Source organism: Prionailurus bengalensis, chromosome C2 (genome assembly GCF_016509475.1).
Source record: "Prionailurus bengalensis isolate Pbe53 chromosome C2, Fcat_Pben_1.1_paternal_pri, whole genome shotgun sequence".
NCBI classification, from domain to species: Eukaryota; Metazoa; Chordata; class Mammalia; order Carnivora; family Felidae; genus Prionailurus; species Prionailurus bengalensis.
In genome coordinates, this window is record NC_057350.1 from 149,398,874 (window position 1) to 149,425,943 (window position 27,070).

The 27,070-nt window shown below is 50.6% G+C and overlaps 1 protein-coding gene and 1 long non-coding RNA gene across 7 annotated transcripts; one reads left to right on the forward strand and one right to left on the reverse strand.

The window, feature by feature from the left end:
- The first annotated feature begins 1,497 nt into the window (after window positions 1-1,497).
- Window positions 1,498-26,431, forward strand: POMGNT2 (protein O-linked mannose N-acetylglucosaminyltransferase 2 (beta 1,4-)). Of its 6 annotated transcripts, none has more exons than XR_006299535.1 (5): window positions 1,804-1,917; window positions 3,832-3,900; window positions 6,001-6,080; window positions 7,345-7,418; window positions 9,852-14,233. XR_006299535.1 is itself a non-coding variant. In XM_043595614.1 (5 exons), exon 5 carries the CDS (start codon window positions 24,208-24,210, stop codon window positions 25,948-25,950), a length of 1,743 nt encoding a protein of 580 aa, XP_043451549.1. In that variant the 5' UTR covers window positions 1,804-1,917; window positions 3,832-3,900; window positions 6,001-6,080; window positions 7,345-7,418; window positions 24,103-24,207; the 3' UTR covers window positions 25,951-26,431. The 6 variants fall into 6 exon arrangements, 5 of the variants coding, with proteins under 5 accessions (XP_043451552.1, XP_043451549.1, XP_043451551.1 ...); XM_043595614.1 differs by lacking the exon at window positions 9,852-14,233 and adding an exon at window positions 24,103-26,431; XM_043595616.1 differs by lacking the exons at window positions 6,001-6,080; window positions 9,852-14,233 and adding an exon at window positions 24,103-26,431.
- LOC122492094 lies at window positions 15,387-23,904 on the reverse strand. Its single transcript, XR_006299540.1, has 3 exons — window positions 23,405-23,904; window positions 20,286-20,474; window positions 15,387-15,642 (listed from the first exon to the last, which is right to left on the reverse strand). It is a non-coding gene; the product is annotated as an uncharacterized LOC122492094 (long non-coding RNA).
- Window positions 26,432-27,070: the final 639 nt, after the last annotated feature.

Consider the following 27,070-nt stretch of genomic DNA (forward strand, 5'->3'; position numbering starts at 1 on the left):
AAAATGGGCAGGAAACATGAGTAGACATTTTTCCAAAGAAGACATCCAGATGGCTAACAGACACATGAAAAGATGCTCAACATCACGCATCCTCAGCAAAATACAAGTCAAAACCACATTGAGATATCACCTCATACCTATCAGAATGGCTAACATTAACAACACAGGAAACAACAGATGTTGGCGAGGATGCAGAGAAAGAGGAACCCTCTTACGTTATTGGTGGGAATGTAAACAGGTGCAGCTATTCTGGAAGACAGTGTGGAGGTTCCTCAAAAAGTTAAAAAATAGGGGGCGCCTGGGTGGCGCAGTCGGTTAAGCGTCCGACTTCAGCCAGGTCCCGATCTCGCGGTCGGTGAGTTCGAGCCCCGCGTCGGGCTCTGGGCTGATGGCTCAGAGCCTGGAGCCTGTTTCCGATTCTGTGTCTCCCTCTCTCTCTGCCCCTCCCCCGTTCATGCTCTGTCTCTCTCTGTCCCAAAAATAAATAAACGTTGAAAAAAAAAAATTAAAAAAAAAAAAAAAGTTAAAAAATAGAACTACCAGGATCCAGCAAATGCACTATTAGGTATTTACCCAAAGGATACAAAAATACTGATTCGAAGGCATACATGCACCCTGATGTTTATTTATAGCAGCATTTTGAACAATAGGAAAATTATGGAAAGAGCCCTAATGTCCATCAACTGATAAATGGATAAAGAAGATGTGATATATATACACAATGGAATATTACTCAGCCATAGCAAAAAATGAAATCTTGCCATTTGCAGTGATGTGAATGGAATTAGAAAGTATTCTGCTAAGTGAAATAGGTCAGTTGGAGAAAGACAAATATATGATGTCATTCATATGCGGAATTTAAGAAACAAAACAATTGAACATGGGGGAAAAAGAGAGGCAAACCAAGAAACAGACTTAACTATAAAGAGCAAACTGATAGTTACCAGGGGGGAGGTGGATGGAGGAATGGGTTAAGTAGGTGATGGGTATCAAAAAGTACATTTGTGATGAGCACAGGGTGTTGTATGTAGGTGATGAATCACTGAATTCTACTCTTGAGATTAATATTGCACTGTATGTTAACTAACTGGAATTTAAATAAAAATGTGGAGAAAGAAAAAAAGAAATGTCTCATAACTCAGTGAAGGTAGTCATCGTTGGTGCACATATTTAAATGAATGAAATCCTCATCTATCCTAGTAAAAAGCCAAGAGGTCTAAAATTAATAAATCAAGAAATAGGGCATATGTATATTTCGAAAGTGGGCAGTAAATGCTGGATGCAGCAGCCATGAGTTGGGAATGTTTGCCCTTGAGGAAGGTCCAATGGGATGGGCGTGGGGAATTGGAGTGGCGCCCCAGAGGAATAGTGCTTTTGTATTTATTTGTACTTGTAGTAATAGATATATTTTAAAATATGCGAAAGTTTTGATTACTTTGATTTTACAAGTGACATCTAATTGTTGGTTTAACTTGCATTTACATTTATTACCAGGACTTCCATAATCGTACAAATCTAACACGAAGGAAAACTGCGCCTCTCCGGGGAGAAACTACAACTTCCAGGGTTCCGCGGATTGAAGGCTTGGGCTGTTCTCGGAGGCAAACTACAATTCCCAGAATTCCGTTAACCAAGGGGTGGTTCTGGCCTAGGGTCCGAGCAGCTGAGCTCGCGAGCCTGCGCACGTGCACTGGCTGCCGCGCCGGGCTCGCCAGCCAAGCAGGCGCAAGGCGGGCACCCGCGAGCCCCGGCGGCGGCGGTGGGGTGGGTGCCGCGGGACCTGCCCTCCATGTCTGGTCGTCCCGGGCTCGGGGCGGGGTCAGGAGGCGGCAGCGGCGGCTGATTCAGCCAAAGCCGACTACGCGGAGGGCCCACCGGGACGCTTCAACGCCACGGAGCCCCGCCTGCAGGCTGCAGGTGAGACGCGTGCTCTGGGGGCTGGCGAGGGCTTCGCGATCCGGCTGGGCTTGGAGTTGAGGGATCGGCCCCGGACTTCCCTCGGGAGGGATCGACGAGAGCGTCGGGCCCTGGGGTGAAGGGAAGCCCGGAGAAGTTTGCAGAACCGAGTAGTGAGTGTGATGCGCACTGAAGGAGGCGCGCGATGGGGGCGGAGGTGAGGGGCGATGGACCCTTGGGGTCCAGACGCCGCCCGGGCCGGGGCGTCGCCCCTAGGCGCACCGGTTGAAGCCCTTAGCTCGCAGCTGGCGCTGGCAGCGGGTCCTCACGCCCCTTTGCTTGCGCGACGGTGAGGCGCGGTTGGCGGGGAGCCAGCGAGGTGCGCGGAGGGGACCCGGGCCTCCTGGGCTCCTTTGAAAGGCAGTACCTGGGCAGGCCTGCAGCTGATCCCCGGGCTCTTTGGGGCTTGGTAGGGTATCTTTTGTGTGCCTGGTGATAAGAGCCCACCACGGCCTGCTTCACAGTACCTGGGTAGCTTCTGGAGGGACCCAGTGAATTTCTGACCCATTCCATGTGTGTAGGACCCTGTCTCCTGGGCACTGATGAAAACCTGCTGAGATCTAGGGGTCCTTAGGCCAGAGCCCTGCACTTGGTATTGGGAGGCTAGGGTCTGCTTACTTTATGCCAACCAACTCTCAGAGCCTACTCTTGGAGGAAGCAAGGCCTGGAATGGGAAAGGTTATGGAGTGAGTTTGATAGGACTTAGAGGCTTGGAGCACCAAATGTTCACTCACCAAATGTTTACTGTTACATGCGCTGGGCGTTCAAATCCTGGCTCTCGTTTACTAACTGTGTGCCCTTGAGCAAGTCATTTATCCTCTCTGAGCCTCTGTTTCTCTGCAAAGTGGAGATAAAAGTACCTTCATCACAGTGTTGCTGGGGAAGGTTAAATGAGATGATGCCGTGCAAGTCTTCAGTCAGGATTGGTACACAGTGAATGTGCAGCAAATCTTAGCGCTTGTGGTTGCTAAGATAAAACATGGTAGAGGTGAGATTGGAACCTAGTTCATCCTTTCCCATTACAGATGAGGAATCGGGAGTCCCAGTTAGTGGCAGAGCCAGAAAAGAATACAGGTCCCATTTTCCCCAGGGATGGCCAGCACATCAATTCCTGAGCCTTGGGCCTCAGGAGGGCAGGGAGAAGCAGAGAGTGGAGATCCTCAGCCAAGGGGCGGATGGGGTGCTGGTTACTGAGTTCCCCCATGTGACACCGAGGCCATGTGAGCGTCCTGGTGGGCTCGATGTGTCAGAGTGCTAGAGCAGCTACACCAGGTTTTGAACTTTCCTTCTGATTGGTAAGTTCTCGCTCTGGGCCTGGCTTTAGAAAATATTTAGCAATGAAGAGAGGCTTCTAGTGAATATTGAGCTAACTGGAAAATTAAATTACCAGATGCGCCATTCCCCAAGGGTCCACGTCACTCTCGGGTTGGTTGTCAGTGGATACTCTCCCCCAGGACCTGCCTAACACCTGACGGGTTTTTTAAATTGGGTAAAATAATGAACATGAAAGGCATAAGCAACAAATGTCATCATAGACTTTGGAGTTAGACTTGGGTTTGAATCCCAGCCCCACCACTTAATAGCTGTGTGCCACTGGGCAGTTCCCTTAACAACTCTGAGCATACTTCTTCAAACGTGGGATGAAATCGATAGCACCTATTTTATATTTGTAGGAGGGAATAAATGAGATCGTTCCGCTAAAGCACTTAGCACTGTTTCGGGCATATGTCAGAGCCACTGAATGGGAGGTAAAGCATTATTGCGATGATAATAATACTATAAAAATAATTGTCAGGCATTGTGTTTTGCCTGTGCTGTCTCTTTGAATTCGCAAAACCACTTTGTGAAGTAGGTGTAATTGTGTCTGTTTTTCAGACCAGGACATGAAGGCTTAAGAATTGGCCCAGGCAGACGCAGAAGGACAAATACTACATGATACCACATGTAGGTTGAATCTAAAATAGACTCACAGAAGCAGAGAGTGGAATGATGTCCAGGGGTTGGGATGAGGGGTCACGGGGAGGCATTAGTCAAAGAGTATCAAGTTTCAGGTATACAAGGTGACCAAGTCCTAGAGCTCTACTGTACAGCTTAATGCCTATAGTTAACAATATACTTTAAAATTTGCCAAGGAGGTAGATCTTATATTAAGTGTGTCTGTCGCAAGAGGGTGGGAGGAAACTTTTGGAGGTGATGTATGGGTTTATGGCATAGATTATGGTGATGGTTTCACAAGTACATACCTATCTCTAAATATCAACTGATATATGTTAATTATGCACAACTTTTTGTCTGTTAAAAAAAAAAAACGGAAGAGTTGGTCTAGCATCATGCAGCTGCTAAATGACAGGACAGGAGCTCACTCTGGCATCTCAGCTCCAGAACCAGTGCCATTTACTTCTACTCTGCTGCCCGTGGTTCTTGCGGTTCTTGAAGCCCCGTTGTGACCCAGGGCAGCCTCCAGGGTCACAGCAGGGGTCTTCTCCGACCACGTGGAGAGGTGGTGGGACCCCGCAGCCTGGCTGCTTGTGCTTTCTCTCCATGTGTGATGTTGGATGAGGCTGGAGGAGGCATCCACTGGGTGAGCCTGGGGGATGAGGAAGAGGCAGCCCCGTGGCCCCTAGTGACTCTCATTCCCGGACCACACGGCTGGGGAAGGGTACAGTCAGGGTGAGGCCTCGAGAGCTTGATGAGGAGAAGAAGTGATCCTGTTTAGGGGCTGGGAAGAGTTCCAGAGCTCAACCTCTTCTCTGGGCCTGATCTCTGCTTTTGGGAGGAGGGCCACCCGAGAGCCCTGGGTTGCGAGGAGAGGAGCTCTGGACTGAGAACAACCGCCGTTTTAATCTTGGCTGCCTGTGAGAGCTCACGCCGCCTCTCTTGACCTCTTTTATAAAGAGTTAGAGCAAATCATTTCTAAGGGCTCTTTTAGCCCTAAAATGCGGTGGTTTTGTAATTTTAAATTGGTGGATTAACCTTCTCAGCACAGCACCAGGGCAGGTGGGATAATTGTCACTGCCATGTGCAACACAGACTTTCATTGGGGCAAGAGAATGACCACAGCTCCCTTGAGCCACCTGCTGCTGCTGGTGTCTCTGCCGGTGGGCACGGGGTGGGGGGTTGGAGGGGGGGAGGAGAGTAATCTTACAAGGAGAGCCTTGGGTTGCTAAGCTACAGTTGAGGGCCTGTGGGTCTGCATTTCTGCAGCCGTTCACACCTGCTCTGCCCTTGAGTGATAAAAAACTCATTGCTCTGACGTCTACCCTGCTTCTGTGTCACTGATTGTACCTCCGAGTCTGAAGCACTGTAAGACTTGGAGTCAGTCATTGGTTTGTATCCTGGTGCCCCTGCTTGAGCTGTTAAGACCTACAGCAAGCTTCTTAATGTCACTAAAGTTGGATTTTTTTCGTATTAAAAGAAAGTGGAGATAATAGTATCTGCATTAGAGGACTTTGTGCAGCTTAAGGGAAAAGGTGTAGGAAAGGGGCTTAGGGTCAGTGCCTGGTACACGGTAGGTACTCAGTAAAGCAAGGTAGTGGTAGAATTAACCTCCACTCTCTGCCCAGAAGCCAGCATCCTCTTTTCCTGAGCTGGCCAGGACAGCGATTGATGCTTCCATTTTGTTTGGCTTCCCATGTCCTCATTGCTGCATACCCAGGCCCTGGCATCTGTCAGAGAATCAGACTTTTCACTCCGCCATTGGTAGACTATCATCGGTACAGTCTTAAGAGTTGTCTCTTTTCTCCATTTTGAAAGCATAACAGAGGGGCCCTTCCTGGCTGGATACCGGGTACTCAACCATGAAGCAAGCCTCAGGGAGGTGCTGGAGACTCTGATCTGCTAAATTGCCCCTCTTTCTACTATTACCAGTACAGGCCGTGTCAGGCAAAAAAAAAAAAAGGGGGGGGGTGAGAAATAAACGAGATTAAAAAAATGCCTAAGAAAGCACTTCAGAAACTGAGGCAGATAGAAGGATGCTTCAATTTGCCCCCCAAAACTGCTTCACTCAGCTCCTAGAGCACAGACTTAGTGCACCCTCCTTTCCAGGATCCCCTCTGTTCCAAGAAGCACTGGAGGAAGGTGTCAAAGATGCCACCACGCCTGCAGACACAGAGCTGGGCAGCTGGGTGAGAGGCTGCCTGCCGTGGGGGCTCATCTTCTGGGCTGGTCACCCAGCATGGGTGCGGGCTTCACTTCTGGGGGGCCCTGGCCAGCTTCGGACAAGGCACAGAAAAGCCACTCACAGGGGCCTTGTGGTCTAGTAAGGAGTAAGAGTTCCGGTTATTCTAGGCCTGAGGCAAGAGGTGCAAACTCACATGCTCACTAGAGCCAGGGGCCAATGGGGAGGGTGAAGCCGAGGGCGGGGGGGGGGGGGGGGGGGGGGGGCATGTGACCTGGAGACCTAATGCCCAGTTTAAAGGTCAAGCTGATGAAGTCGTGTCGGGAAAGTGGCCTGGTGGTACCTATGTGTATCAGCTTGGGCCCCCATAACGAAGTGCCACCGACTGGGTGATGAACAACAGAAATTTATTTCTCACGCTTCTGGAGGCTAGAAATCCAAGAGCGAGGTGTTGGCAGCTTTGGTTTCTCCTGAGGCCCCTGTCCTTGGCTCGCAGACGCTTGCTTCCTCACTGTGCTCTGTCGCACTTTTCCTGGCTGAATCGCTAAGTGCTTTGTGCCCCATACCAGTTGGGTCCCCAAATCTGGTGCCTGAGGTAGAAAAGGCAGAGAAGAGTTAAGTGTGATGACAGTTGCATCCCCTGGAAATCCATGCCCTGGAAGGCCGAGAAGATGAGGGCCAGATGGTACCTGGGCTGTTATTAACATACGTCATGTTGACAGGCTCCATGTTCAAATCCTCCTTGTATGGACTTCACTCCGTACAAGCTGGGGCGCTTGGGACACATTTACTTAGCTTTTCCTAGCTTCTGTGTCCTGATCTGCAGATGGGGAACATGTTAATAGTGCTATGCTAGCCCCTTATTGTTGGCTTGAGCATGAAATGAGGAAACGTACAACAGTTTCTAGTACGCTGCCAACATACGAGGTTGGAGGTGGTGATGGTTGAAATTGTTAATTTCATGCTGAGACCTGGCTGCTCGGGGGCCCTCTTCACAGGAGAAAGGAAACAAGTCATTAGGAAGACGGGGGGAACCTGGGAGGGACTGTGAATGTGCCACCAAAGCCATTGGGGGTTCAGTCCCTTTAGGAGTGGTTTGGGGTTGTATGGCTGGTTTAGTACCTGTGTTTCATTCATTGTTAATTTGAGGAACCCTAATGAATTACAGTTCTGACAGCTAATGTGTTTTGAGGCCTATGTAGGTACTTTATGTGCATTAGCTCGTTTAGTTCTCCCAGCACCCTAAGGAGGTTATTATTCCCATTTTACAGTTGAGGAAGTTGAGGCTTGAGGCGTTAATCTGCCAAGATCATAAAACCAGCTCACACCTAGGATCTAAAGGAAGGTAAGTATGAGCTGTGTGGCCTGGGAAGAATTCTTGGCCACCACCGCTAGGGAGGGGGATTTAAATCTCCACTGCAGTCTTGTGTGTCCTGATGCCTGCACTTAGCCCAGATTGGATGCACTTACGTGATGTGGCAGATCTGCCAGGGTTTTGCACCTTCCTAAGCAGATTCTTTTGTTACCCACCTGACGGTGCTCTTCCTCTCAGGAGCCCTTTGGGCAAGACTGGTGAGCGGCAGGGATTTTTAAGCAAGGCTAGTTGACCGCTATCAGGATGACCCAGGGGGTGATCACATGATGAGTTGGGTCGGTCCCACTGAACCGGGAAAGCCTGTGGTGTGTACAGAATGCTTCCCTGACATTCCTGGGACAGGAGGACAGCATCCTGTGGTGATGGTCCCTCCTCTCCCCGGGCAGTGAAGGTGCCCCCTCCATTAGTGTTCCAAAGCACACATTCCCTTCCTCTGTGACAGCTGCATCACGTCAAGTTTTAACAGCCTCTTGTCCCCTCTGCCACAGAGAGAACCTTGAGGATAGAGGTGTTTTTGTTTTTGTTTTTTCCATTTTTGTATCTCTTGCACATTCTTTACTCTCTTTTGGGTTGATTCAAAGCCTCACTCTCCCATTCTCTTCATGTCATCTTAAGTCTTTGGACTCAGGTTCATGAATAGATATTCATAAGGACTGATATAGATAAACATAGGTCATCTCCCACCCACCTTCCTGATACTTAGGTAGAGTCAGCCAGAAGCTAAGAAGGGCTTGCTGTGGCACCTGTACCAGGGAGGTGCCATGGTGGGCGTCCATTTTGCTTGGTCGGTGACTGTGCCATATTGGTCATTAAATAAGTTCCACGTCATGCCTGTCTATATCTAACCAAAGCCTTTTTTTTTTTTTTTTTTTGAGAGAGAGAGAGAGAGAGAGAGAGCACAGGCATGAGAGCTGGGGAGGGACAGAGGAAGAGGGAGAGAGAGAATCCTAAACAGGCTCCAATCCTGACTTGGGGCTCAAGTCATAACAACCATGAGATCATGACCTGAGCCAAAATCAAGAGTCAGACACTCAACCAATGGAGCCATCCGGGTGCCCCCAAAGCCTATTTAAAAAAAAAAAATTAATGTTTATTTATTTTTGAGAGAGAGAGTGAGGGAGGGAAGAAGGGGCAGAGAGAGAGGAAGACACAGAATCCGAAGCAGGCTCCAGGCTCTGAGCTATCAGCACAGAGCTCGACGCAGGGCTCAAACCCACGAACTGTTGAGATCATGACCTAAGCCGAAGTCGGATGCTTAACTGACAGCCAGCCAGGTGCCCCTAAAGCCTATTTTTAAGAGAATGAAGGGTCATTCTAAGACCCTTTGTCAGGAATGACTCCAGGGCACAGCTCTCCACCTTGGGCCAGAGATCCAGGCCTCGGCTGATGTTTTCAGGAGGTGTTCCCTTCGGGGGTGTGTCCCCAGCTTGCCTCCTTGCTGGAAGATGGAAGCTGTGGGCGAGGGCTCTTTCCGTGTGCTGCAAGCCCCAAAGCCTTGTGCTGTGTGAGCATGTGTATCCTTCCCTGCTTTCTGCTCCTGCCCCTCACCTCTGGGGTCCACGGCACCAGAACAGACTTTGTCTGGGACAAAGTGATTGACAGGTAACTTGAGACTAGTGTGGTCTGGTCCGTACAAGTTAACAGACCCCTCCCCTCCTTGAGGCCTTCATGCCCTGAGCAGGCAGGCTGAAAACCTGATCCAAGCTGTTGGTGCAACACCTTAAGAGTCCAATCAGGACTGCGTTTTCCATGGAATGAGTTTATTTCCAAAGAACACAGGTTTGTAATCAGGCTTCCAGCCCCACAAGCAGAGAAGGTGCCACCGTGGTCATTCTTTTGAGGAGTAGAATCAAGGTTCGGGTCGGTCCTTTTGTTTGGCTTTCCCCCAGCCAGGACGGCTCTTAATCTGCCTCTGACAGGACTTCACTGGGGAAAGCAGCAGGGACTCGGCCCTCCTTTTCCGGCAATTCTTGTGCCTCGTGTGGAAGGGTTGTATCCCCTCAGTCGGCAGACAGGCCTTGGAGAATCTGGGGCGGAAATATTATAGATCTCCTCTTGTAGGAAGATGGGTTTAAAGAGAAATTTGCTAAAGTTGGGTTACTTTTTAAATTCTGCAAAGTAAAAGATGAGATGTGCCCATTTTGCACGGGCAGCGGATTTTTGTTTTGCGTGGACTTGATCACACGTTTTGAGGTCAGAGTGGGTTTATGTTTGATGGTTGGCAGTAATCTGGGGATCGGTTTTAAGTGCAGGTTATATCCTCGGTAGTTAGTGTGTTGGGACAGGAAGTGCGTGTGGTCCCGAAGTGATGGAGAAGCCGCATTGTCTTCACTTAGGGTGTGGGTGAGATGAGTAGTGGGGAGAGGTGGTTTTTCCAAGTTGTATTTTCTCCTCTTTCTAAAGGAAGAACAAGCAAACGAGGACCAAGGTCGTTGGGTGCCCCGTGAAGCCTGCATGGCCTTGGGCAAGTCGTTGAACCTCATTGACCTCAGGTTCCTCACCAGAGGATTGGGAATAATGATACTTCATAGGGTTGAGGGGAGCACCAAATGGGATGTTGTACGTAGAGGCTCTGGGAACCCCTGAAGGCAAGGCAGGCTTGGAGCAAGGGCCAGGCTGGAGGCCTCTGTTAGGACATCTGTCTTAGCCTTGCCCAAGCAGGAAAAGGGTTTATTTTTCTTTTCTTATTCTCTGTGTGGAATGGCCCATGTCAGAGACCCTCCGGCCTCCCCAGATCCCATCCCATTGGAGGCTCTGCTCAGACGGGGGTGGTTTCCCTGGCCCTTCACAGATCACCGGACCTTCATACCCACCCACAGATCCTAGATGGACAGGACATTTTTCAGGGGGCACTAGGAGGAGACAAAATATATTATCCTGGGTGACCTGTGCCTCTGAGGGCTACCGTCTTTCCTCTTCCTTGTCCAAGGAGCCTCATGACAAGACCCCTCTGGGGCAGCCCTCATCTCTGAGAGGTAGTCCAGGTGGAAATGTGTGGGGTCAAGTCCTGACCTGTGGACAGGTCCTGACCAGTGGCCCTGCCACTGAGACCGTTTCTGGAAAGAAAAAATGGGGACAGAGTGAACCATCATGCCGCATGGTGGTAAGGAAAGAATCAGTGGGGTCGTGCGTGCACGTAAGGGACGCCGAACGGCACTGGGACAGCGGGAACCAATAGGTGTGCGGTGCTTTCCACATCTGACTGCAGACGAGGTGGAGGCTGCCCCCTGCTCAGAAGCGGGTTCACTCGGAGAGAGAGGACTAGAGACAGCAGGTGAAGGAGGGGTGAATTCCAGCTCTGTCTTTGAGCTGTGAGGTCTCAGGAGAGTAAGTACAAAGGAGGATGGACTGCTTCGGCGTGTGAGGGAGCGTCCTGTCACTGCAAGTACCTTGTGATGCTGGGATTCTGGCCCCTCCACCCATTTCAGCAGAGCCAGGTGACAGAGTCGGGCATGGAGGCCTTCAGTCTGAAGGAGTTCTCATCCCTGATCGCCATCATTCTGAGTAGGCTCTTGGCACACAGAGTGGCACTAAACAGTGGGTCAGACATCAGGACTGGACACAGTACGCCCTGTCAGCCCGTCTGGCGAGCCGCAGTCCCGCAGAAGGCAGCAGCTTGGCTGAGTGTCTTTCTTAGTCCCCAGTGCCAGGGAGGGTGACCTGAGTTCTCCCTCACCGTCCCGGTCTCCCTACCACTGCCTTATCGTCACTGAGACCAGTGCCCTCTCCAGGAGCACCGAAAATTGGCCTGGAGAAAGGGGACATCACCCGCTCCGTTTTCTGGTAAGCAAACTTGGCCCAGTTATTCGCCACCATTTTGAATTTCCTCCTGGAGTGTTTTCATCCAGAAACATTTTGAAATGGTGATGGAGAAAGGCCTCTTTTATGTTGTTTAGTGCTAGGGGTCTGATTGACGTGCTCTGTGCCTCCACTGTTATCTTTTGAAAACTCTTCTGAGCATTTTGCCCGATCCTTGAGTTCTCCTGGCTTATGCGGGCTGCTGCAGTGCATTTGGGGGATCCGGGGAAAGGGGACACAGAGGGAGTGTGGGAAACAGACCGAAAGATACTTTACAATAACCATTGACTGGCCAAGTACTTGTTGGTTTTTTCCTACTGCACTTTGGCTACTTCACAGCAGGTGAAAATGCAAGGGTGGCTTGTCATCTGTCTTCACAGTGGCAAAATACAGTAATAACTGGGTTAGTTAATGTTCCCCCAGAAGCAGATCCTGAGACAAAGATTCAAGGAGAAGTAGATTATTTGAACTGCATCCCAATAAACATGAATAGGGGCATGAAGAACTGAGACCAGGAAGGGAAAAGGGGCATGCCTCAGGCCGATTATGGTGTGGGCAACCGCCTAATCCGTCAGGAACTCTGGTGCCGGTGTAGAACGTGCCTCCGAACTCTCCTACCTGGGGAGGATGGGGTTTTCTTTCTTTATTTTTTTTCTCTCTCTTCCTTCCTTCCTTCCTTCCTTCCTTCCTTCCTTCCTTCCTTCCTTCCTTCCTTCCTTCCTTCCTTCCTTTCTCATTCGTATTTTAATCCCAGCATAGTTAACATACCGTGTTGTATTAGTTTCAGGTATACAATATAGTGATTCAACAGTTCCACAGGAGTGGGGTATTTATGCAACTCTTCTCATCAGATGTTGGTGCAGGCTGCCTGGCCTGAACATGGTCAAGTTAGAAACCCACGCAGTCTGGCCTCTGGGCCCCGTGCTTTAACCACCGCACGATTTCTAGCGAAATTCTCTGCCCATCCCCAGCAAACCTTCCTTCCCATTTTCCTCCTTGGGAGACAACTTGCGAGCCTGAAGGGCCCCGTGGTCCAATCTGTATTTGTCCTGTCTTCTGTCGGCATCCTTCTGGCCCGGCAGGGAAGGGGGTGGTCACTTAGCATCTACCTAGACATAGTCCTCTCTCCTCCCCAGGCTCAAAGGCTAGCCTCTGCCTGGTTGCCTCATCACGTCCTGAACCCCATAGTTTCCAGTTCCCATAAGCTTGATCCCAATTCTGAGCTTAGGGCCTCCCTGGGATTGGTTACTGCTCGCACAGGTCCAGAGGAGAGCCCCGGCCTCCTTCCTCTTGTGGCCCCACCCCACTCCCCACCTGCCTGCTGCCAAGCTCGCGTTTCGCTGCAGGGAGGCCTAGCAGAGGGGCAGGTGGCACACACCCACCTAGAGAGGTGCCCGTGCAGGTTAGAGGTTGGTCTTTCCTTGTGTCCCTGCAGCTCTTGCTCCCTGACGTTCCCTGGGTGTGTCCGCTGCAGCCTTAGCTGCTGTTGGACAAGTTCCCGTCTGTGATCAGAACAAAACCCGCATCAGCGCCTGCCCCGTGCATCTGCCTCCCGTCTCTCCAGGGAGGGCTCTGTTTATCTTATATTTTCTAAATATTCACTTATTACTTATCCATTCCTTAGAATTCTGTCATTTGCAGCAGGGATTTATTTGATTCTTTGTTGTTACCTTTTTGACTTTTTATTATGGAAAATGTCAGACACAGAAGAGGACCACAGAAAGGCCGTCATCACCATCTTTCACAATTATCAATTTGCTACCGTCTCGGTCCATCTGCCTCCGTGCTTTTTTTGCTGGAGTATTTCAGAACAAACCACATACATGTCATTTTACCTATAAACACTGATGTTCTCTTGTTAAGTTTTCTAACTTTTTATGACTTTTTAAGTAATTTTAGACTTACAGAAAAATTACAGAAAATGCTTCACTCAGCTTCCTCTGATGTTAAATCTTACATAACCACAGTGCAATGATCAAAACCAGGAAATTTACATAGCACCATTACCTAAACTACAGACCTTATTCAAATTCTGCCAGTTTTCCCACTAATGTCCTTTTTCTGGTGCAAGATCCTACCTTGTGTTTAGTTGTCGTGTCGATGAGCACTGGATGTTATAAGTAAGTGATGAGTCACTAAATTCTATTCCTGAAATCATCATTATACTATATGTTAACTAAGTTGGATTTAAATTTAAAAATAATAATTTTAAAACAATTTTAAAAAATGGCGTGTCTCCTTAGTCTCCTTCAATCTGGGACAGCTTCTCAGTCATTCCTGGTCTTTTGTGACCTTCACTCTTGACGAATCCTGGTCAGGTATTTTGTAGAATGTCCTTCAATTTGGGTTTAATGTTTTCTCTATTAACTTCTCTATACGCTATATTCAGAGCTAACAGTGGAGCTAGACCAAATTTCCCTATTTAGAACTATAGATCGAGGTCGTGTGTTTGGGTAAGAAGATGACAGAAGTGAGGTGCCCTCCTCAGTGCATCATTGTCAAGGGGTACATGAGGTCAGTAAGTTATCACTGGTGATGGTAACGTCGATTACTTGTTTCAGGGGCTGTCTGCCAGGCTCCTGTGCCGTAAAAGTTCTATTTTTGCCTTCGTAATAGATATGTATCTCACAGGGAGACAGTTTGAGACTATGCAAATATCCTAGTTCTCGTCATATTTCCACGCACTAATTTTAGCAGTCCGGCAGTGGATCTTGCCTGGAACCATTATTACTGTGATGTTGGCCAAATGGCGATTTTCTGTTTCCGTCACTGCTTCTACATTGACTAATTGGAATTCTACTGTAAGAAAGATCTGTTCCTTTGTCCTTATTTATTTACTCAATTGTGTATTCGTATCAGTATTGACTCTTGCATACTTACTGTGTTCTCTGGGTTCTAATCCATTCCTATTGCTTTAAAAAAATTTTTTTTAATGTTTATTTTTGATATATGTAGAGAGACAGAGCATGAGTGGGGGAGGGGCAGAGAGAGAGGGGGACACAGAATCCGAAGCGGGCTCCGGGCTCTGAGCCGTCGGCACAGAGCCCGATGCGGGGCTCGGACTCACAGACCACGAGATCATGGCCTGAGCCGAAGTCGGACGCTTAACCGACTGAGCCACCCAGGCACCCCAATACCTATTGCTTTTTGTTACATGGTCCCAGATCTAGCCGCTGGGGCCTCCTTGTGCCTTTTTGATATGTCCTCAGCATTTTTTGAGAACTTCCTTACATTCTGGCACTACGAGATATTCCAAGCTCATCTTGTACTTTCCCTGCCCCAGCCCTGGACGCAGTTATTTTTCACAGAGCCCTGGTTCCTTAGTAGAGGATGATACTAGGAATCAATACCTGAGTGCCACCTGAGTGCCAGCTGTGCCGTCACTGCTCCCAGGCTCTCCCGCTGGTCAGAACTAGGAGCTGCCTGCGTGTGAGTGCACTCCTGCCGCCCCACCCCCACCCCCAGCTGTTCTGCTCACATCCCTCCTGTTGTGCCAGCCTGAGTCCCTCTCCAGTTCCCTGACCCAGATCTGAGCTGAAGCCCTCAGGGCCGCCTCTCCAGCTCCCCAGTGAGACACCCTGCTCATCGGCCTCTGCATTCCCTTAAGCCCTTTTTTGTCCCTTCCTTCCTTTCTCAGTTCTTTCCCTCTCCTGACATTATGGATGAATTAACTCTCCCTCCTCCTGGCTCTTTCTGTGTCTTTTTCTCTTCTTACCCCCTAGAGAGATGTCAGAACTCCTGCTATGGGCATGTGAGGACACAGGTTTTCTCTTCTGAGCAGCCTCGGAACTATCCGTCCAGTGGTATGGACACTGTCCATGTGGTTAGGATAGTTGGTTCCCACAGAAGAACCAGGGGACACTGGTCAGAATTGGTCAAGTACCAGCAACTTAATGTGATTCAACCTAATAGCAAAGTAGTTCTTAGCTGGTGGGGCTGGGTAGGGAATTTCCAGGAGGGGGCACATGTTTTTGAAAAAGTATATGCAGCAGTATGATTCTACATATGCAGATGCAGGTATAAAATACCAACTTCAGGAGGTAAAGGTTGATGAAATCCTTCAATCTTGGGGGTAGACATTGTAAAGAGAATCATGACGAATAGGGGATTCTTGGAAGAAGGGGATACTGGACTTTACAGTTGAGTATGGAGCATTAAAGAGTTTCTCTTCTTTATCGGCGGGTACTTAAGTTTGAAAAGACAGGGAAACATTGACGTTTAAGCAGATTTCTTGGCCGTAGGGTTCTGGGCTTGCAGAGATCCTCTCCTGGAGATTAAAAGGGCTGACCGGAGCACAGGCAAAACCCAGCTAAGAAGGCAGCGGCTTGTGTCCTCTCCATTACTCTGGGGCTGGACCAGAAGTTCTCTGCCTTTGTTCCACAAAAGCCTTGAAGACCTGCATGAAGGACATGAAGTTTGTGGGCTCTCAGGATAGCTGTGACTTTGCCTTCTTCCTTACAGACCAAGAAGGCCCAATGGGATTGAATGAGTGGGAGCTTTGTTAAGGGAGTAGCTCTAAATCCACAGGGTTCAAATCCACAGGAATTTGCTTAAAGTTAGTCATCTGCAGACTTCGGGACTTGAACTGCCATAAGGAACACGCTCTTTGTACTCCATTCATGCCAAGCTCGCCCTCCAGGCACCCCATTCTAACTCCTAGGCTTGCCTCTACCACACTGAGTGGAGGGACGCTGAGGCTGGGAACTTGTCATTGGGTTTTCTACCTGTTCTCCCCCATCTCTGGGCTACTCTGCTCAAAGACTTACAGTAGCTCCCCATTGCCTATAGGATAGAGTTCAGATTTCTTGACCTAGCACCAAGGCCATTGACATTCTGGCCTTTGCTGATTTTTCTTTTTTAGAAAAAAGTTTTTAATGTTTACTCATTTTTGAGAGAGAGAGAGGGAGACACAGAATCCAAGGCACGTTCCAGACTCTGAGCCGGCAGCACAGAGACTAACGTGGGGCTCAGACTCACAAACTGCAGGACCATGACCTGAGCCAAAGTCAGATGTTTAACCGACTGAGCCACCCAGGTGCCCCATAGTTTCTAATTTCTAATACAAGAGTTTCTTGGAGGGCTTTGTTTACCCAAGTTAGAAGGGTCATGGGGAAACTGATACCAAATAGCCCCACTAGGTTAGAGCACAGCTCAGAAACAGAAGGCACAGGTCAGACCCCCATGTGTTTGCTCCACACAACATGCACAACAACAAAGTTGAATTATTCTTAGTTTAGAGGAACCAAAACCCCAACCCAAACCAGCTTCCATAATAAGGAAAGTTCACAGCAGGAAGTCCAAGTTATAGGGCTCTGAGATGTCACTAGGGTCCTTCCTGTCTCTCCTCCATCATGCCATCCTTGTTCTCAGGCTGGTCAGCAGATGGCAGGCAGCGGCCATGGGACAGCACCTTCTTTTGTGTCCAGTGGGTGGGAACATGGAATGTGACTCCTTCCCTCCGTTCTACTTGGTTCTACTCAGGTAGCATGCTATGCTGGGCCAGTAACTGGCCCCAGAGGCTTGTTCTCTGCTGATCAGCCCTCTGGAGGTGGGAGGTAGGTCTTGGCTTCCTCTGCACCTCCTGGGTATCAGGGGGAGGGGTGGCTTTCTGAACAAACCTGGGGTTTTAGTAGGAAGAGGAAAGGAGCATGGATCCTGGGTGGAAATAGTGCTCCCTCTATCCCTTATTAATGCACTAGACTTGGAAGCCCAAGTAGAGAGTTGGTGACGGACTCTGGCCCAAGATGCCAACAGAGGACAGCATGTCCTATCTCAGGCCCCATCTGTGGGAGGAATCCTCTTAGATTTAAAATCCTTTGTTTCAAATGACTGTAATGAAAAGTGACAGTTCCCGCCTCAGCACCAATCATCTTTTGCTTCGAGTCAGATGAAGGCAGCCAAGTGTGTCCAAAATGTTTTAAAATGCCAAACTTCATTGTGCATCCCTGTGGCCCTTTATTAACCATCTGGTGCCTCAATTTTTTCCCTTTTCCCCTCTGCTAGACACTTATTAGGTTGACCCTAATTGCGTGAAATTGCTGTTTTTGTACGTGACAAGCAGTCAGCTATCAGTATTCATGAGGTTCAACGAATACACCATTTCTGACCTTCTCCACAACCCTGTGAGGTGGGTGCTGTGCTCTCGCTCTTGCTGACGGGGAACCTGACTTCAGAAAGGCCGTGCCGTAAAGTCACGGAGCTGGGGTTTGAACCCGAGTCTGTCTGGCTTTTTAGCCTTAAACTTGCCTGGACAGCCTTAAACAGCCTGGCTCCTCCTCTGGGAGCCACCGACCACCGGTAATGCGGCAGGAACTCAGAGCCAGGTTGGTGTAGGGTGTGATGTGATAATTCCTGAGATCAGGGGTCTCCAACAGAGCAGACCAATTGGTCAGACTTCTTGGTGCGGTCGGTGCCCTGAGACCGAGGTGTGCTACCTGTCCCCCGCACCCCCCCTGCACCTTCCCTGCCCCCCTGTCGGGGAGGGTTAGCAGAAGGTGTGGCTGCTCTGGCAAGGTGAGAACTCCAGAGGACTTTCCTCAGGCAGGGGGAGGGAGGCTGCAAGGGATGGAACGGGCCTGCCCTCCCTAGCAGAGCTGTGCCTAAGGGGGTGAAGAGCGGCTCATCCACATCAGTCCTGGCCTGGCCTGGCCCTAGCGGGTGGCAGCTGGGTGGAGCAGTGGACGGACTGGGCTGTGCGGGGAGCCACCTGCCTTCGCTGGACCCTGAACTCAGAAGCTGTGTGGCCAGGCCTGCACGTGACCTGCTGCTCTCCCCAGCCTTCAGGAGGCAGCACTCGCCAGGAGTTTAGGCTGCCTCCATTTTTAATCCTGCCGTGTCGCAGAGTTGCTGGATGATTCGGGGCACTTCTCTAAGGTGAGGAGGACTTGCTCAGTAGTTCACCTGAACGACGGTGGAATTCCTGGGGCGCCTGGGTGGCTCAGTCGGTTCAGCGTCCACCTCTTGGTTTCAGCTCAGGGCATGATCTCGCGGCTTTGTGGGTTCAAGCCCCTCATCAAGCTCTGTGCTGGCAGTGTGGAGCCTGCTTGGGATTCTGTCTCTGTCCTGTCTGCCCTCTCCGACTCACGCCTCTCTGTCTCTTCCAAAGTAAACTTAAAAAAATTAATAATAACAGTGGAATGCCTTCCTAAGAACAAAGAGCCCTGTTTTTATTCTTTTATTTTTAAGTGTATTTATTTATTTTGAAATAGAGAGCACGTGCATGAGTTGGAGAGGGGCAGAGAGAGAGAGAGAGGGAGACCGAGAATCCCAAGCAGGCTCCGTGTTGCCAGCGCAGAGCCCAACGCAGGGCTCGATCTCCTGGAACATGAGGTCATGACCTGAGTGGAGATCAAGAGTCGGGCGTTAACGAACTGAGCCACCCAGGCCCCCCAGAACTCCGTTTTTTAAATAAATTTTTGTGGTACTCATATGAGTTTCCAAGTGCTGCTGTAACAAATTTACCAGAAACTTGGCTTACAGTGACAGAAATTTATTCTCCCACAGTTCTGGAGGCCAACAGTCTAAAATGAAGGTATTGACAGGACCGTGTTCCCTCTGAAAGCTCGAGGAAGTAGGGGCACTTGGGTGACTCAGTCGATTAAATGTCTAGCTATGGCTTAGGTCATGGTCTCCCAGTTTGTGGGTTCGAGCCCCGTGTGGGGCTCCGTGCTAAGCGCTCAGAGCCTGGGCCCTGCTTCCGATTCTGTGTCTCCTCTCTCTGCTCCTCCCCTGCTCGCACTCTGTCTCTCTCTTTCTCAAAAATAAATAAAACATTAAAAAAAAAAAAAAAAGCTCAAGGAGAGAACCCTTCCCCTTTTTGGCTTCTGGTGGCTCCTGGTAGTCCTGGGTGGTCTTTGGTTTATAGCTACATGATTCCAATCGCTTGTCTTTGTTTTTACGTGGCTGCCTGCTCCGTTCCTCTGTGTTTTCTGTCACTTTCTGTCACTAGGGACACTTTCATTAGATTTAGGGCCCACCCTAATCCATTATGATCTCATCTCAAGATCCTTAAATAATTGTGTGTGTAAAGACCCGTTTTCCAAATAACATCACATTCTAAGGTTCTGGGTAGACCTGAATTTAGACATTATTCAACCCCCTAGAGTACCTCTAAATATATGAAATTAAAGGTGCTTGGTTTTGTGTGGAGGTAAGTGGGGGCCCACGACCCTGGCCTCGTGTCCTTGTTGCCTGCCACCACCCTCGGCCCCCAAGGATGAGGGTCTGCAAACCACTAGGTACTCAAGGCTCCAGGAAGCCCTCGTTCACCATATCCCATGGTGATGAGACTTTGGACTTATAATTTTGAACTGATGCTGGAATACATTAAGACTTTGGGGGCTCTTGGGATTCATGGCCTAGTTCTTTGGTTGAAGAGCCACTTGGTGTTTCTCAAATGTGGTTGTACCCCCCAGAATCACCTGGGAGCTTAGTAAAACAGATACCAATGAGACTTTGGGTGCTGGTCAAAACAGAGTAGACACATTTATCCCTACCCATCCACTAATACAGCTAAAAATACAGGACATTGTGTATAAAACATCAGAAGACTGAAAGGTGGAGAGAAGAACACAGTACTGAGTTCCTTGGATTTTCTATTTGCCTCCTATGTATCCCAGACTGGGTGCCAAAGAAGCCCACAACCCAGAAATGCCAGTGAGCATCGACCAGAAAAAGCCCCAAGGAAAGCTCGCTCGCTGTCTCGTCAAAGGACTGGAAAAGGAGCAGCCTAACAAAACAAACCTTTTTAAGAGTAACACCCTATTCCTGCAAAACACCAAGGAAAATTGCTTCTCCCCTCCCTCCTGGTTCTAGTAAAGGCTGAATGGACAGCTTAGACATCCATCCTTGCTTTGTGGTAACCAACCAGGTACCCACCCCCACCTTCAGCACCCCAACGTACCCTCCCCCGATGGGTCTGGATGAGAACCTGGACCTTTACCACCACCCAGAGGTAACAAGATCCCCCCCCCCACCACAGTCCCCTTGAGGTGTCACTGGAGCCTAGACTTCGACCCCCACCCAGTGATGATGAGGTACCCCCTGGGTGTCAGTAGAGGCCAGCTGAGGAGCTGAGATTTCCTACTCCATGGTTCTGCTGTGTCTCTCACTCTCCCTGCCAGGGTGCTGTTGGTGGAGGCCACACGGGGAGCGTGGATTTCCTCTCATCCAACGGTAGAGACTCCGTGCTCTTCCTTCCCCCACTAGCATGGTTCTTGCAAAAACCTGCTAAAATAGAAGGTTTAACATAAGCTCCAGAGTATCATAACATTATACCCCAAATGCCCAGGCTAAGTCTCAGCAAAGAAAGGAAACATATAAAGAACAAAATGGAGATTTGAGAACCAAAGAGTGTAGTAACCAAAATGTAAAAAATCACTGGAATGGCTCAATAGGAGAATGGATATGACAGAAGAAAAAAATCAGTGAACGTGAAAACAAACAATGGAAATTATCCAATTTAAACAACAGAGAGAAAATAGACTGGAAAAAAATTGAAGAGAGCCTTAGAGACCTAAAAAGACACACACACACACACACACACACACACACATATAATATTTATAATTATATATAATAAATATTTACAATTATATATATATATAATATTTAAAATTCATGTACCTGGAGGCTGAAAAAGTATCAGAGAAACAATGGCTGAAAATTTCCCAAATTTGGTGAGAGATACAAACCTACAGATTCAAGAGTGAATGAAGCCCTAACAGGGTAAACCCAAAGAAACCCGCACCAGGACACCTGATAATCATCAGGCTTCTGAAAACCAGACTCTTCAGAGCCACATGAGAGGAAGGATGCATTATGTCCAGGGGAATGGCAGTTTAGGTGCAGTGGATTTCTCATCAGAAATCTGGAGGCCAGAGGGGCGCCTGGGTGGCGCAGTCGGTTAAGCGTCCGACTTCAGCCAGGTCACGATCTCGTGGTCCGTGAGTTCGAGCCCCGCGTCAGGCTCTGGGCTGATGGCTCGGAGCCTGGAGCCTGTTTCCGATTCTGTGTCTCCCTCTCTCTCTGCCCCTCCCCCGCTCATGCTCTGTCTCTCTCTGTCCCAAAAATAAATAAACGTTGGAAAAAAAAAAAAAAAGAAATCTGGAGGCCAGAGTGCAGAGAGAACTGTCACCCCAGAGTTCTGTCCCAGTGAAAATATTCTTTAGGAATGAAGGTGAAATCAAGACATTGTCACTTGAGGGAAAACTAAGAATTTGTTCTCAGCAAACTTCCCTACAATGGTAATGAAGGGAGGTTCTCCAAAGAAAAGAAACGATAACCAAAGAAAACCTGGGACAAAGAAAGAATGGAAAGAATAAAAATATGTGTAAATGTAATAGGCTTTCCTTTCCCTCTCGAGAAAATGACATTTGACAGTTGAAACCAAATTTGTAATACTGTCTGATGTGGATTTTAATGTCTGTAGAGGAAATGTTGAAGGTGATTGCAAGGGAGAAGGGTAAAAGAGCCCAACAGAGATAAGGTCTCTTTACTTAGTCGAGATGTAAAATGTCAATACTAGTAGACTGTGCGAAGTTGCATGTCAATAGTGTGATGCCTAGAACAACCACTAGAGAATCTGTACCAAGAAATACACTCAAAAACAGTATAGATAAAAATGTAATTCAAATAATCTGCAAGAAGACAGGAAAAAGAAAAGATGCCTGAGCCATACTCCAGACCTCTTACTGAATCAGAACCTCCAGGGTCTGTGCCTGGGAATATACAGTTTTAGTGAGTGCCTCTGGGGTTGTTGACAACCAGCCAGGTTTGAGAATTTGTGGTCTAGACCAGTATTTTTTAAACAGCAAATTGCCGACCCTGTTAGGCTGTAAAATCAATTAAGGTGAACACCCACACCCCCCCTTCCCCACCTTTTATTTATTTTTTTAAATTTTTTTTTCAACATTTATTTATTTTTGGGACAGAGAGAGACAGAGCATGAACGGGGGCGGGGCAGAGAGAGAGGGAGACACAGAATCGGAAACAGGCTCCAGGCTCCAAGCCATCCGCCCAGAGCCTGACGCGGGGCTCGAACTCACGGACCGCGAGATCGTGACCTGGCTGAAGTTGGACGCTTAACCGACTGCGCCACCCAGGCGCCCCCCCACCTTTTAAAACAGAATAGAATTATCGGGCTGGAAAAGGAAACACTGGAGTACATTATAGCTAGTCAGAGTAATTCTTTGTGAAATGTTTTGGTGGGGAATACGTATGAATGTGTGCGTGCTCAACCCTTAGATGAGGGTAGGCTGGAAGAGACCGTGTCCCCAGGAATGACCGTCAACTGATGCTGGGTAGGAGTTGGTAGACGAGTAGCCCGGCTTTCGCAGAGTAGCGACGGACTCGTTGATGTGCCCTCTGTTGGCTTCACTCCTTGTCCCTCTTAATTCCCTACTCTCCTACACAGGTTTCTTGGGATAATTTCTCAAACTATTTTGACTCCAACCCTTATCCCTGATTCCAATTCTGAGGGAACCCAGCCTAAGCCACTGCCTCTTTCTGAGCAGGACTGCACTTTGATCTTTGTGATCGCAGGGGAGGGAAGTTGCAGGACACCAAGAGTCCAAAGCTAGCCCCAAGGGAATCAAGGGGCAGCTCCGTCCCTCCCCAGCGCAGTGCCGTGTAGGCATCAGGTGTTACGTGTGCTCCTCCTGTGAGGCCTGAGCATGAGATCTGTCAGTCTGAGCCATCCTGGGCTTCACAGCAAGTGTCACCCTTCCCCGGAGCGCAGAAAAACGGAGCAGGTGGTGTAGCCCAGCCAGGCCTCTCTGTCGGGGTGTCAGTGGTGACGTGCAGACACAGTTCTATTACTGGACCACGGAGGGGGCACAAACCTACCTGTCCTTTCATGGGACTCTGAAAGGCATGATTTCCAAACGGGAGCTTTAGACAAGAGCAGAGGGTCCCCCGTATCCCGCAGGTGCACCTGCTGTGTGTCCTAAGAAGGGGCATACTGGGGTCCTGGGGTACAGCCTGGCAGTGACACTCACAGGCCTTCAGTCCCACGTAAGGAAAAGTCCAACAATGCCAGGTCCCTACCCGGGATTTTCCCTGTGGCCTCTCATCACAGGTCCTCTGGTTAGCTGTGGCCAGAGTGGTGCTTCATAATAAACAGCCGCAGGATTCCGTGATGGACAACAATAAGCACTTACCCAGCTCAGACGTCCCTGCATTGACTGGTGGTTCTGATGATCTTGGTTCTGAACCTGGGGGTCAGGTGAGCTACACTGGGCTTGGCCGGAGCAGCGCTGCTCCACACGCGTGCCACTCCTCCTGGGACCGGAGGTTAGGCTGAACACGTTCTCCTCACGGCAATGTCATAGGTATAAAGAGGGCGAGGCCAGCCACACACGCTCTTTTCAAGGCTCCGATTATGCCTTCTCTGCTAACACTTCATTGGCCAAAGCAAGTTATGCGGTCAAGCCCAAAGTCAAGATGCGGGGATGTATACTCCCTCTGTGGAGGCAGAGGGGAAGGGAGGCAGTGAATATTTGGAACAGCCGTCTAATCTACCACACCTTCGAACGCGCAAGATGGTTCAAGAATCCAGTGCTGGGGCGCCCGGGTGGCTCATTCGGTGAAGCGCCCACCTCTTGACTTTGGCTCGGGTCATGACCTCAGGGTCGTGAGATCCAGCCCCGGGTGGGGCTCCACGCTGAACTTGGAGTCTGCTTAAGACTCTCTCTCCCCCTCTGCCCCTCCCCTGATCGGTGCCCGCATACACGCTCGCTCTCAAAACAAAAAGAGAATCCAGCGTTGTGGCAGGCACAGTGCCCGACACGCCGCAGGAGCCTAAGGTGACCGCAGACAGACCGTGCCGACACCTCTCCCTTTTCCTTGTCTCCCGCAGGCTTTTGCCGACCGTCAGCGTGCCCGCAGAGATGGGTCGAGCCCGCCAGGCCTGTGGCACTCCCCGGGGGCTGTCCTGTCACTAGGGCCCCGTGGTGGCATTAGGATGCACCTGTCGGCGGTGTTCAACGCCCTCCTGGTGTCCGTGCTGGCAGCGGTCCTGTGGAAGCACGTGCGGCTGCGTGAGCATGCGGCCGCTCTGGAGGAGGAGCTGGCCCTCGGCCGCCAGGCCCCAGAGCCGGGCCCCGCGCTGAGGATCGACTACCCCAGGGCGCTGCAGACCCTGATGGAGGGCGGCACACACATGGTGTGCACGGGCCGCACGCACACTGACCGCCTCTGCCGCTTCGAGTGGCTGTGTTACTCCAGCGAGGCCGAGGAGTTCATCTTCTTCCACGGCAACGCGTCCGTCATGCTGCCCAACCTGGGCTCCCGGCGCTTCCAGCCGGCCCTGCTCGACCTGTCCACCGTGGAGGACCACAACACCCAGTACTTCAACTTCGTGGAGCTGCCGGCCGCCGCCCTGCGCTTCATGCCGAAGCCCGTGTTCGTGCCCGATGTGGCGCTCCTCGCCAACCGGTTCAACCCCGACAACCTCATGCACGTCTTCCACGACGACCTGCTGCCTCTCTTCTACACCCTGAGGCAGTTCCCCGGCCTGGCCCACGAGGCCCGGCTCTTCTTCATGGAGGGCTGGAGCGAGGGCGCACACTTTGAGCTCTACAAGCTCCTCAGCCCGAAGCAGCCACTCCTGCGGGCACAGCTCAAGACCCTGGGCCGGCTGCTGTGCTTCTCCCATGCCTTCGTGGGTCTCTCCAAGGTCACCACGTGGTACCAGTATGGCTTCGTCCAGCCCCAGGGCCCGAAGGCTAACGTCCTGGTCTCGGGCAACGAGATCCGGCAGTTCGCAGGGTTCATGATGGAAAAGCTGAACGTGAGCCGGGCAGGGGCTCCCCTAGGCGAAGACTACATTCTGGTCTTCAGCCGTACCCAGAACAGACTCATCCTGAATGAGGCAGAGCTGCTGCTGGCACTGGCCCAGGAGTTCCAGATGAAGACGGTGACGGTGTCCCTGGAGGACCACGCCTTTGCAGATGTCGTGCGGCTGGTCAGCAACGCCTCCATGCTGGTCAGCATGCACGGGGCCCAGCTGGTCACTGCCCTCTTCCTGCCCCGTGGGGCCACTGTGGTCGAGCTCTTCCCGTATGCTGTCAATCCCGACCACTATACGCCCTATAAGACGCTGGCCACGCTGCCTGGCATGGACCTCCAGTACGTAGCCTGGCGGAACATGATGCCAGAGAACACAGTCACGCACCCTGAACGGCCCTGGGACCAGGGGGGCATCGCTCACCTAGACCGGGCGGAGCAGGCCCGTATCCTGCAAAGCCGCGAGGTCCCGCGGCATCTCTGTTGCCGGAACCCTGAGTGGCTCTTCCGAATCTACCAGGACACCAAGGTGGACATCCCATCCCTCATCCAGACCATACGGCGCGTCGTAAAGGGCCGGCCGGGGCCGCGGAAGCAGAAGTGGACTGTTGGCCTCTACCCAGGCAAGGTCCGGGATGCGCGGTGCCAGGCGTCAGTGCAGGGCGCCTCTGAGGCGCGCCTCACCGTGTCCTGGCAGATCCCGTGGAACCTCAAATACCTGAAGGTGAGGGAGGTGAAGTACGAGGTGTGGCTCCAGGAGCAGGGCGAGAACACCTATGTGCCTTACATCCTGGCCCTGCAGAACCACACCTTCACCGAGAACATCAAGCCTTTCACTACCTACTTGGTGTGGGTCCGCTGCATCTTCAACAAGATCCTCCTGGGACCCTTTGCAGATGTGCTGGTGTGCAACACGTAGCGAGCGTGCCGTGGCCAGGCCTGGGTGGGGGCGTGGCTCCTCCAGCTCAGTGGCCCTGGGCCCACTAGCCCCGTGTGGTGGCTTCTGGGAATTGTTTATTTATTGAGCAGGCCTGCCCCAGGCTTGTGCCCCCATGTCATCTTACTGCATCTGGAGTGTGGGGTCCACAGTCCTCTTTGCCCTGGTACGATGGGACCCTCCCAGCCCCCTTCTCCCATCCTGAGCATCCAGACCGTGGAGAAGGTCCTTAGCGGGAGGAGGAGGAGGAGAAGGAAGAAGGAAAGTAAGAACCCTAAGGAGCCTCTGGCCGAGTAATTGTGCCGTTCCCTGCGGAATCTTTCTGGTTGATCTCCAGGTGTTTGGAAACTGTGAGTAGATCACGTGGTTGCTTGGGTGGGTGGTTCATCAGCTTCCGTCATCATGAAATTCGCCTGTAGCACAGTAAAGGTGTGTGTGGAACATTCATTAAATGATTATAAACGTCTTGGTCCAGTCTTTTTTTTTTGGACAGCAGGAAGCGGGCTGTTAGTCGGTACCCACATGCTCTTTAACCCCAGCTGTCACCCGAGGCGACGTGGTGATGGGAAAGCGCCGAGGACTGTGACGTGAGACAGGCTGGTTGGATTTCCTCTTGATCGCTGGACGGATATCGCATTTCCGGCTAAGTGGGGCAACGAGGCTGGAAGCGGGAGGGACGGGGCTGTGGTGAGCAAGAGCAGTGTCCACCAGGGGGTTTTCTTAGGCTGAAGAGGACTCCCAAGACCACAACAGACCACACTTGGCATCGGGTCCCCTTAGAAGGACATAGGACAGGACGTTCAGCAGGAGAGCGTAGAGCACTTTTCTTCTGCAGGAGGAGCCCTCACACCAGCCCCGGGGCCATCCTCGCCCTGTTCCGCAAGTCCCTGCTCGAGGGTGACGGGGCAAGACCCATGTCAGTAGTTGGGGCCACTGGCTTAGAAGCCCCATAGGAGCCATTCTCTTTCAAACAACGGTCTTAGTTCCCAGGCCCTTCAAGGAACATCCCGGATTCTAAAGCCATTGCACTCAGGGGAGCCCCCAGCTCTGGCGTCCCACCAGGTATTTTAGTTCATTCACAGCCCTTCCAGTGCAGATGTGG

Excerpts from the sequence above, each read along its gene's own strand:
- POMGNT2 (XM_043595617.1), top strand. The coding sequence starts at position 24,208 with ATGCACCTGTCGGCGGTGTTCAACGCCCTCCTGGTGTCCGTGCTGGCA.